This window comes from Peromyscus eremicus, chromosome 7 (assembly GCF_949786415.1).
Source record: "Peromyscus eremicus chromosome 7, PerEre_H2_v1, whole genome shotgun sequence".
NCBI lineage: Eukaryota > Metazoa > Chordata > Mammalia > Rodentia > Cricetidae > Peromyscus > Peromyscus eremicus.
This window is the reverse complement of record NC_081422.1, coordinates 59,995,184-60,007,386: the sequence shown is the minus strand read 5'-3', so window position 1 is coordinate 60,007,386 and position 12,203 is coordinate 59,995,184. Positions and strand designations below refer to the sequence as shown.

The window sequence follows — 12,203 nt, the reverse complement described above, 5'->3', positions numbered from 1 at the left end:
GAGAGCAGTCTGCAGTCATTCTTGAGTGCTGGCCCAGAGGACTGGCTAGGGTCAGCAGGGTCAGAGACTGAACAGGGGGGACCAGGAGGAACTGAGAATCCAGGCTCTGGGGAGAGGCTGGACAGACCCCAGATGCTTCAGGATCCAATCTAGAGCAATTTGCGAGGGAGAAAGGGATTTCGCCAGCTGATGAAGGACCAGGTAGGTGTGTGTGTGTGTGAGTGTGTCACTGTCCTAGGAAACGCTTCTGACTATTCACTTGAGGTTGGGAAGCGGGAGAAAGACTTTTTTTTTTTTAGGAATGGGAGGAAAGAGAGGTCATCAGAGGCCTTTGTGATTTAGTGTTCTTAACCTGTCAGGGAAGAAAGAGCATGAAATGAGACCAGTCAATAACTTGGCCAAAGCTTGGCAGACAGTCGGGAGGTAGTCAATGCCGGCTAGCTATTATTATACTTTATCGCACCCATACTCATCATTAAAATCAGTATTCATCCTTTTTTTTTTTTTTCTGAATTCTCCTAGCTAGCAGGACTGTGGACTCCATAGTGTCCCTCTGTGGGCAGCAGTTGACTAACCAGGGTCACTGGTGTCACCAAGAGATGACAGATAGGACAAGGCAAAGTCCAGGGACTCAAAATAATTTCCATCTGGCCTTCCCCAGATGGTGACAATATATCTCATGGTTTTGACCTTTGTGTTTTGCCATTTGTCTTGAATCCTAGGTATCCTTTCCACGTGATTGTGGTTTAAAAAAGCACACAACAAAACCAATGACCTTTCCAGCCCACACAACAAATCCCAGTCTTGTAAAAATCATGTAAGACAAGCAGAGACCTCAGTCTTCGAGGGCTTGGTCTCAGTAATCTAACTTGGAAGGAGAGTAACACAAATATCAGGTTCTGAAATAGTAGCTCATGCACATATGTTCTGAAGCAGCATGTTCTATGAAGTGACAGAGGCATGCTGAACATAGGCCATAAATACCTAAGAGTAGTCAACTTCAACATCCTCTGAGTTCTCTGGATGGCAGTTTCAAGAGAACTTCTTCAGAACACACAGTGTCTGCTTGATGACCTTTTTTGTTTTCTTTTTGTTTTCCAAGACAGGGTTTCTCTGTGTAGCCCTGGCAACCCTGGAACTCTCTCTGTAGGTCAGGTTGGCCTCAAACTCAGAGATCTGCCTGCCTCTGGGATTAAAACAGTGTACCATCACTGACCGGCTCTGCTTGACAACTTAAAAACCAAAGCACCGTGAAATTTCAAGCAGATTTGTCATGATAGACAATTGGAAAGAAAACTATCAATAAAAAGACTTCTAATAATATTTAGGTCAGTTTGGGTATCCTGGGGCTGGCGATCAGCTTGCTGAGGGAGTGAGTTATCAAGAGAAACTCATGGGAATTACTTGAAGGGATGGGATAAGGCAGAGGGACCCCACCTCTTCAATGATGGCAACAGTCTCTTAGAAAGCGAAAAGGGAAGGGGACTCCCTTTGTAAGAAGCCCGAGTTTGTCTAACTTTGAAGCCAGATTTATCTGATTTTCAAGCCAAAGTCTAGTAACTATGTGATCTCTCGTATGCTAATTAACTCCATGGACCTCAGGTTTGTTGTCTGTGAAATACACACCCTAGCACCCACCTTGTCAAACTGCTGGAAGAATTAAGTAAGATAGCTGGGGAGTTTCCAGAACAGTGTCTGGCCTATCAGCAGGAAGCCTATGTCTGGGCAAAATGTAGCTCAGATTTCTCTATGTATTCAGACTTGCATGATACTTTCTTAGCTGTCTGTCTTGCTAAAATGATTATAACACATAACACAGGTGATCCTGAGACCACATTCTAAGCGAAAAGGCTCCAGAGAATGACTAGGGGTGAGTAAATATGCATCTGTGGTGTTGGGATGAGACATTTGAACACTTGGTCCCCAGTTGGGGGACCTGTTTGGGAAGGATTAGCAGATGTGGCCTTGTGAGATGTGATGTGTCACTGGGGGTGGGCTTGGAGATTTCAAAAGATTCTCAGTGTGTCTTTCTTTACCTCAAGGTGTAAGCTGATCAGAATGTAAGTACTCAGCTACTGCTTCAGCACCATGCCTGCCTACCACACTTCCTGTCATGAGAGTCAGAGACTCTATCCCTCTAAAACCAAAAGCCCCAACTAAACTCTTTCTTTTATAAGTTGCCTTGGTAATGGTATTTTGTTACAGTAACAGGAAAGCAAGAGAGCATCACTGCACACAGAGTTCTATGAAGCTTCAGTTTCAGGAATGAAAATAGAAATGACTGTACTTACTATATAGATGTTGTTGCAAGCATTTCACTACATTATCCAAGGTTGAGTATGTAAAAGGAATTGTAAACAAGAAAATCATTACACTTGATTCTACTCCAGTCAGTCTCCAAAGCTGACTGCATGTGACAGGGAACCAGTGAACGTTACACTCTGCAACATCCAGTCACAATATTTGGCAATAACCTTCGCTCTCATATAGTACTAAGGCACAGCTTCTAAACCACACAGATATTAGCTTTTGTGACTATGAACTGCAGGAAAAGCATACTTGCCTTTTTAAGGGGAACGGTACTTCTAAACCAATTGTAATCCGGAGAGACTTTGATCTCTCCCATGATGAGCAGAAATGGAGGTGAACCCTGAAATAAAAGCAGATGACAGTTTCCAGGCAAGAATTCTCATTACATACATCTCAACTCAATGCAGAGGCTGGCCTAGCTGCACCAACAACACTTTAACCAAAGAAACAGGTTGTTTACCTCATCAGTACAGACTTAAACTAGAGAAGACGACAGGGTAAATCCCTTTAGTACCTCCAAAAAGAGGACTCCCTTCTTGCAGAATTAAGGAACCAGATTGGGTACAGAATACTCTTTTCTAACCCTGTCCTGCCTGTCCCTCTTAGGAGACTCCAAACTGCAATCTGGCTGATGTCTTTTGACAGCATCTTAAGAATCCATTTTAAGTGGGGTGGTGGTGGTGTATGCCTGTAATCACAGCACTTGGGAGGCAGAGGCAGGTAGATCTCTGTGAGTTCGAGGTCAGCCTGGTCTAAAGAGCAAGTTTCAGGACAGCCAGAGCTGTTACACAGAGAAAATGTCTCAAAACAAACAAAAAGAATCCATTTTAATAAACTTCCCATCTGCCTATAGGACATTTATGATAAAGGGTTAGTAAACCTGTCACAATATGCCATGAATTGAACTTTAATTCACATGAAGTTAATACCCAATTGGGGGGGGGTCAAATATATCAGTCTCACTGCTACTAAAAGGTACATAAGCTGAGATGTAACTGGGTGTGATAGAGCACTTGCCTGGCATGCACAAAGTTCAATCCCCAAGTGCTGAAAAGTTACAAAAAGTCTCTGAAATACCTGTGATATAAATGCAAATGTTTATCTCTAGTTTTGATGGCTCTGTGACCTCTGTGCTCCTTTGCTCTCTGTGGGCTTCATCTTTGTTTCCCTAGAGTCTGGAATGGTTTGGCAGTCAGCCCACCTCATTCGCTGACTAAGGGATGACTGAGTCCTAAAGAGACTGACCTAGGCCCTCCGAGAACCCCTCCTGCTCCTCTGGGGTATCCAGGCTGGGAACTGGGTATCCTTTGCTCAACCGTGTAATGCCTAATGTCATAACACAGACCCGAACAGGTTCCTTTTGCAGATTTTTATTGCCAACAGAGGCACTTGCACCCACCTACCTGGAAAGATGGTGTCCCCTGCTTCGAGGGCAGAACTAGGGTCCCTAGCAAGGTTGAGGTGAGAGTCCAGGACTCAAGTCTAGGCTGACTTTGAATTTCTATTTTAGAAAAAGCTCTCTGGACTGGCAAGGGGCAGAGGATTCTAAACTCAACAGAATACTGCCTCATTATTTGGCCCTCTCTCAGGGACACAACACTGGACTGCTACCTTTGAGAATCACTAACCTGAACTTCTAGGAGACAATAAATGTAGACAGTCCAATATTAAACTCTAATTACAGTACTGAGAGGATAATGGTCTCTTATCTCAAAGCAAAGGAGATACTTTAAGAGAGGGTTGTTAAAATTGTAATTTGTTTTGTTTTGTTTTTTTGAGAAAGGGTTTCTCTGTGTAGCCCAGCTGTCCTGGAACTCACTCTGTAGACCAGACTGGCCTCGAACTCACAGAGATCCACCTGCCTCTGCCTTCGGAGTGCTGGGATTAAAGATGTGTAAATTAAAATTGTAAATTGTTTTAAAACACAAAATAAATCACCACCAATCTTATGCTGAAACCAATATGCACAGATTTGGTTATTAATACTAAAACAAAGAACACAGTCCTTTACAAAGTCCATTTCATCTTAAATATTAACATGTTTAAAAAATATCTAAGCTGTTTAAACTATTTTTGTAGCATAACTTTCACTACTTTTAAAAATCTTATTAGTTGATAGTTTCATGCATTTATGTAATAAATTTTAGTCAATTTACCTCTCCTGTCTTCCTTCAGCTATTACTTTTTAAATGAAAGCAACTAGCAGCACATACAGTTAATTCTGGAATATTTTATACAGACTTGAAATACCACCATACATAGCATTTATGTACTACCAACTGGAGACAATTTCTAGAAATACTTTCTGCAGGAGGGAATATTAAAAATATGTGAAGCAGCCAGGTATGATAGCATACATCTTTAATCCCAGCACTCGGGAGAAAGACAGATCTCTGTGAGTTCAAGGCCATCCTGGTGTACATAGTGAGTGAGTTCCAAGCCAGCCAGGGCTATTCAAATGATAGGTGAGACCTTGTCTCAAAACACACAAAACCAAAACATCAATCAATTTGCTAAAGTTTACTTCTAGAATCAACCAACTTACAATAAAAATTATTCCTAGTTTTGGAATCAGCTGCAATTCGCAAACCAAACTACAGCGCACGCGCACACACACACACACACACACACACACACACACACACACACACACACACACAGAGGCAGGCACACAAGGGCACTGAGTTACCAGCTTCTTTCCCACAGCAATGGGCAGAAGGGTAGTCCTTACCAAAAGCCTTCAGTATAACTCACAACCACCTCCGTACCACAACTCGTTACAACTAGAGATTTTACCCAGCTGCGAGTCCACTTCTGTAAAGACAAGTGATCCTAACACTTGTGCTAGTTCGGCAGTAAGGAAAGGAGAGACGGATACCAAATGCTGCATGTGACCAGCTGACGGCTATCAGGGGAAAAAAATGTGCTGCAAAGGGAAAGCAGCTGTAGCAGTATGAAAAGGAAAGTTTGTTCTCACTCTTTCATCCACTTAAGTCGGATGCTTTTCCAAGTCACAAGAGAAACATTGTGTCCACGGCCCATAAGGTTAGCTGAGATCGTGACCAAACCGCTCAGGATGAAGAAAGAACGTGGGCGGTGAGCTCAGGACAGACTTGACTCAGTTCTTGACAAAAACAAAAGTACTGGTTCAGGCTGGTGAGCAAAGGGCCAGAGATAAGCTTTGATCGTGATTAAGGAAACCCCTCCTCCACGATGCTGAGGACACCTGGTCCTTTCTGGACTTTTGTTGCCGGACAAGAAATCTGCTAGTTATGAGCATGGACTTGTCCTTCAGGGTTTCAGTAGAACCTGCCCTTTACAGCTGAGGAAATCACCTTTACAAACGTCTAACTCACATGGCCAGTCACATATTGCTGGTCCTTTGTCTCAGTCTATAGCGGACTTACATAGGGACAATCTGTGATTGTTATTACAACCAATAAAAAAGTATTGGAACTTGGGAGCTAGTGACACAACGATTCTCGGTGCTGGGGATTGAACCTGTGGCCTCGGGAATGCTAAGCATGACTTTTTGCCACTAAACTACACCCAAAGCCCTGAAGATCTGCACCCCTCACCACACCCGTATGTATTAAATAGCTACCTTTCGGGGGCGATTTCTTCAGGGAAGATTTATCCCTCTTTCTCCAGGAACCTGTCCACATCTCTAAATGTCACGGCAGGAGAAGCGGCCTGCATGACATCTTTTGACACCTCAAGTTCCCGTTGTAAAAAGCCTTTTGAAAACTCAGACAGAGCTATTAGATGACTTCCCAGTCTGTAGAAGCCTTGCACCAAGAGGAGCTGGACAACTGCAGATAAAGACAAAGCCAACTGCCTCAGCACCTAACTTCTAAGTCCCTGGGAGAAGACGAGAAATGAGACACTCCAGCCCTGCGACGTTCCTCATGACTCATTAACAAGCCCCACACTGGGTCGAAGGCACGATCTCCAGAACAATTAGCCTCTACTCGCAGTCCTTAAAAGTTTACGGAAACCAAATGTTCCTGAGCTTCTGCCCCACGGCCCCAGGTTGGGTGGTACCAGAAAAATGAGGACGTCCGATGAAGGCTTTTGTGCACCAACCCCAGAGGGGCCGCCCTGAGTCCTTAGCCATAGCCATACAATAGTGGGCTCCAAGGCACACCGACCATCCGCCAAGGATCGAGGCTGGGCCTCAGACACAGACACACACGGATGTGGATGGATCACGTGCATGGTCACAAGGACCGGCCCACTCGTGGACTACGCTCACAAGTCACGCATGCTCGATACACACCCACCTACACCCCTACACGCACCACACACCCACACTCCGGCTTTCCAAGGCCTGCCCCTCACCTGCCGTGGCCACCCCCGCGTCCCTTTCTCTCCAGCCCAAATGGCTCTTCGCCCCGGTTCGGGCGCTGCGGAGGCAGGCGGCGGGGCGCGGGTGGGCCGGGCGGCTGCAGAGCAGAGGCTCCGCGGGCGCAGCAGGCAGAGGGGGCGCGCGGCCGAGCAGCCGGAGGCCACCGCCTCCCAGGTCTGAAACCCTTAGCAGCTCCCTGGGCGCGCCTCCCGCTTCCGGGTTCTGAGGGGGCGGGGCCGGACGGCGAGGAAGGGGCGGGGAAATCTGGCGGTAACTATGACGACTGGGCTGGCGTGGAGCCCCGGATGGGTGCTCCCATCCGGGGCAATTGGTTTGGAGGGATGCGGGCGGAGGCTGGCGTTGGGCAAGCGTCGATCCGAGGTCACCTGTCTGACATGAGCACCAGGAGGAAGCTATGGCAGTGGAAGTCTGGGCGGTAGGCTCCGGGGACCTGCTTCTGCCTTCAGTTTTCGGGTGTCTTCATGCTTTGGGGACGACACCTTTGGGTTCTGGCTTTGGTGAATGGGGCTTGATATATTCTTTGTTTGGTTTGTTTTTTTGTTTTTGTTTTTGTTTTTTTCGAGCCAGGGTTTCTCTATGTAACAGCTCCGGCTATCATGAAACTCACTTTGTAGACCAGGTTGCCCTCGAACTCACAGAGATCCGCCTGCCTCTGACCCCCCCACCCCCGCCCCCGTGCGTGCACCACCACCACCCGGCTATATATTCTTTTCTTTTTTAATTAGTATATATCAATTAATTCATAACAGTGGCTTCATTAGGACATTTTCATACCTATTTAAAGTATTTTGATCATCACCTTGTTAGTCTGTCTCCCTTTCATGCTCCCATCTCCTTCCTCTTCTCAACTACTTACTTTTTCTCAGTAAGACTGTTTTTACCTTTGTACAGTTACAGAGCCCCCGCTCGGATCTCCTTTCGAAGCCCTGTCTCATTTTGAGGCTTTTTTTCTGATGTTGTGGGGAACATACTCAACACTAGGCTTCCCCCAGAGACAGATCCTCTTCTGTAAGGCACGTTCTAATCATTGTTATTACAAAAGATGTTGCAGACATCGTGATTCCTTTCTTTCTCCTTTCTTTCTTTTTTTTTTCTTGTTTAAATATATTTTATTTTGTTTTTATGTGCATTTGTGGTTTTGCTATGGGTGTCAGGGTCCCCTGAAACTGGAGTTTCAGACAGGTGTGAGCTGCCATGTGGGTGCTGGGAATTGATCTCAGGTCCTCTGGAAGAAGAGTCAGCATTCTTAACCCCTGAGGCATCTCTCCAGCTCCCCCTTCCCCCCTTTTTGAGACAGAGTTTCTCTGTGTAGCTTTGGAGCCTTTCCTGGAACTCACTCTGTAGCCCAGTTTGGCCTCAAACTCACAGAGATCCGCCTGCCTCGCCTCCGGAGTGCTGGGATTAAAGGCGTGCGCCACCACCGCCCGGCATCATGACTCCTTTCAATAAATACAGTTTTGCTCTGAAATAATGTATGATCATATTGAATGACCTGTAAATCTTGTTTGAAAATTTGTAAGAATCCTAAAGCAAGATCCTAATGTTTTAGGGAGAACTTAAATGTATTTTTATTATTATTTTTAATTGTGTGTGTGTGGGAGAGTATGTGGTCCACACAAAGTGTAGTGTGTAAGGAGGGTAGAGGAGGGTATTGGATCCCCAAAAGCTGGCATTACAGGCATTTGCCAGCTGCTCAACATGGGTGCAAGAGCAATATGCACTCTTAAACCTCTGAGCCATCTCTCAGCTTCTAGATTTTCCTCCCCCACCCTCGTGTGTGTGTGTGTGTGTGTGTGTGTGTGTGTGTGTGTGTGTGTGTGTGTGTTGGTGCCTGCAGAGGCCAGAAGAGGGGCTTTGGATCCCCTGGAGCTGGAATTGCAGATGGTTGTGAGCAGCCTGACTTGATTACTAGAAACTCAACTTTGGTTCTCTGGAAGAGCAGCAAGTGTGTTAACTATTGAACCATCTCTCCAGTCCTAGAGAACACTTATAGCCTGTTAATAGGGCCTGTGAACTTTGCACTTACTCAGACAACTGTTTTGAAATTAATATCAAGGTAGATGCCAAGTAAACTACACCCTTAGTCACGATTGGCTAGGTGTGTTAGTGTTCATCTTGAACCCAGCACTCAGTAGGCAGAGGCAGGTAGATCTTTCTGAGTTCAAGGCCAACCACTGATCTATGATTCACAAGTCTTAGGTTCTAGTCTAGGACTTAGATAAATCCCAGACACATTTCTCCCAAAGCATAGTGATGTCTCAGCCCTCAAAAGGCTAAGGCAAAATGGTCTCAAATTCAAGTTTTAGTGATTCTGTATCTCAAAGCTAACTGAATTGCTCAAAATTATAGCAAAAAGTGGCAGATACAGAATCTGAAACCAAGTTCCACCAGCTCTCAAAACAGAGCTCTTCACCAAACACATGGCAGGTAGGCTTTGTTACATATATAATTTTATTACAATATAAAAGATCTAAAATAATGTGTTGTGTCCCTCAGGGTTATTTGTGTCCTCAGTTGTTCTCCGACACATGGCAAGCACACTGTCCAGTCCTTGACTCCAACACAGAGCATTTAACATCCGTGTGTCCAGTTGTCTGGTAATGCACAACTGTGGGCAGCAGACTTCTGAGCCAGGCAGGCCATAGAGCCGGCAGACCTGGTGGGCAGAGTGCTTAAGAGTTTGCAGCTGTCCTGAGCGGCGTGTGCCGGATGTTCCCACAACATCTGCGCCCGTGTGAGGCTCTCCCTGGAAAGTTGGAATGTTCACAAAATAGGCTGCGAATACCAAGCAAAGCAAACAGAGGGCCAAGTGGCTTGTGAAACTGTCCCAAACTTTTGGTGGGTGGAATGAGAATGGGGTGTGTGTCTTAAGACAGTTTTATTCTGTAGCCCTGGTGGGCCTGGAACTCAGTGCAAGGACCAGGTGTAACTAGCTCCCAGACCTTAGCACAACTGACTCCATGATGGACATGCCATTCAGTCTGTAAAACTCGGCATGTACATAGTACCACCTGCTAAAAACTAAAACAAAGACCTAATCCATCAAAGTCCATAGTTCTGGGAACGTCTCTAAATGTACTAACCTTGCTTTTTGGCTTCTGTAGTTCTGCTTCTGTCTAACTGTTCTTGTTAACTGAAGTATGTCAACCAAGGACATGGGTTTTGTGCTTAAAAGCTCTCCCTGAGAAAGGCTTGGGAAACTCTGGGATCCTGAACACTCAGTGTAGTCAACTGGCCATCTATCTATTGGCTTAAACACATGTCCAAGCATCTTCTCTAGTGAATACCCCCACAACACAGGTTTGCCTCAAACTCATAGTGATCCTCCTGCTTCCGCCTTCTGAATGCTGGGATTATAGGTGTGTGCTGTCACACTGGGCTTGTTTCTCTTTAGACATGATAACATTTGTTTTAAATCATATAAAACAATTCTAGATATAGCTAGGCATGTCTGAGAAAGATCTACATCAAAGGGCTGAAGGGATTGCTCAGTGGTTAAGAGCCATTGCTACTCTTGCAGAGGACCTAAGCTCATTTCCCATCACCCTTATCAGGCAGCTCACAACTGCCTACAGGGTTTCTCTGTGTAGCCCTAGCTGTCCTGGAACTTACTCCACAGACTAGGCTGGCCTCCAACTCAGAGATCTACCTGCCTCTCCTCCCCCACCCCAAGTGCTGGGATTAAAAGCATGCACCACCACTCCTTGGAAATTTTTTCAAATGATTTTATTTTTATTTTATGTGCATTGGTGGTGTTTTGCCTGCATGTATGTCTGTGTGAAGGTGTCCTGTCCTCTGGAACTGGAGTTACAGACAGTTGTGAGCTGCCATGTGGGTACTGAGATTGAACCCGGGTCCTCTAGATGAGCATCTCTCCATCCCCTTCCTGGCGATTTTTTAAAGATATAAATGAAATAATGTAATTGTTAGACCTGCAGAGGAATTGAGGATTAATTGAGTGATGAATGAAAGTTTTTACTGTAGATTTAGTGTATGAGTTTATATAGAAATCTACTCATGAGGTTGGAGATGGCTTAGTAGTTAAGAATACTGGATGCTCTTTCAGAGGACTAGGTTCAACTCCCAACACCTACATTATGGCTCACAACCACCTTTACCTCCAGTTCCAAGGGATCCAGTATCCTCTCCTGGCCTCTGTTGGCACTGCATGCTTGTGGTACACATACATACACTAAGGCACACACATAATTAAAACAACTACATTAAGAACTATAGTCTGCTCTAAATCCTCCCATAGCTCCCTTTCACATCTAATATGAAGCCTCGAGCAGGTCTGGCCCTCCAGTCAGCTCTCTGTGAGCCCACTGTGGTACAGCCATAGCAGCTACCTGAAGGGCTCCTCCTCCCTCACCTGGTAATGTCTTAGTACTTTGTTTTAATATATAATTTATTTATTTTTATTTTATTTGCATTGGTGTTTTGCTGCATGTATGACTGTGTGAGGATGTCAGATCTTGAGTTACAGACAGTTGTGAGCTGCCATGTGGGTGCTGGGACTTGAACCCAGGTCCTCTGGAAGAGCAGTCAGTGCTCTTAACCACTGAGCCATCTCTCCAGCCCCGTCTTAGTACTTTTGGCCTTTGTATATAATATTCTTGGCCTTCGACCCAGGCTGGCTCCTTTTATTGGACCCCTTTGAGTTTTCTCAGAAACCATGGATTTGTGAAGAAGCAACTGGATTTCTTTCTCTTTCTTTTCTTTTCTTTCTTTTTCTTTTTCTTTTTTTTAAATACTAAGTCTTGTAATACCGTCTTTTTGTTGTTGTGAGACAGGATCTCACAACATAGGCCAGGCTGGTCTTGAATTCAAATGTGGGCTCTTCCTGCTACAGCCTCCTGAGTGCTGGATTTACCAGAACTTGCCATCACACCCAGCTTGAATACTATCCTGTGTGCTGTGTGTGTGTGCACACACACACACACACACACATGTGCGCACGCGTGCATGCACTAGTGGGTGTGCATGTAGAAGCCATTGGTTAATGTCAGGTGTCTTCCCTGATTGCTTCCCACCTTATGTTTTGAGATGGTTTCTCATGGAACCTGGAGCTCACTGAACAGCTGGCTGGCCAGTGAGCCCCAGGATCTTCTTCCCGTCTTTATCTCCTAAATGTTAGGACAACAGACTACCAACTTTCTGCACGGCTGCTGGAGATCTGAACTCCAGTCCTCATGCTCAAGAATCACTGTCCACTGAGCTATCTCCACAGCAGGCTTGAACACTACCATCCTTTTACCAGGACACCGACTGCAGTGCTAACATACCGAACGGTGCTGTTTTCCCATTGCTAGACGGAGTCTGTCAGTGCGGTGGGTTATAGGGACCAGAGAGTAGATAGGTATTCTAGAACTATCTGAGAAACATGCCGGCACGCCTGCTCTCTAGTCTGTGACTTAGAGGCCCCATCAGACAGAATACTGAAGATGCAGTTATTTGTGATTAATAATCGATTAATTGCCATCTGTGAATTAAGGGCCCTGAATTTGAGGCTGAGGCTATAGCT

General features: G+C 45.4%; 1 protein-coding gene across 2 annotated transcripts in view; it reads right to left on the bottom strand.

Moving 5' to 3' along the window:
* The window catches only part of Spg21 (SPG21 abhydrolase domain containing, maspardin), a 30,132-nt gene extending 23,297 nt beyond the window's left edge, over window positions 1-6,835 (bottom strand). Inside the window, exons 1-2 of one of the 2 annotated variants that reach the window (XM_059266984.1) lie at window positions 6,652-6,835; window positions 2,564-2,650 (exon numbers count right to left, since the gene is read on the bottom strand). In XM_059266984.1, the coding sequence (XP_059122967.1) occupies window positions 2,564-2,626 (63 nt within the window). In that variant the 5' untranslated portion in view covers window positions 2,627-2,650; window positions 6,652-6,835. Of the gene's footprint in view, window positions 1-2,563; window positions 2,651-5,914; window positions 6,142-6,651 lie in introns of those variants that run through there. The other variant, XM_059266985.1, reaches the window with a different exon arrangement.
* Window positions 6,836-12,203: the final 5,368 nt, after the last annotated feature.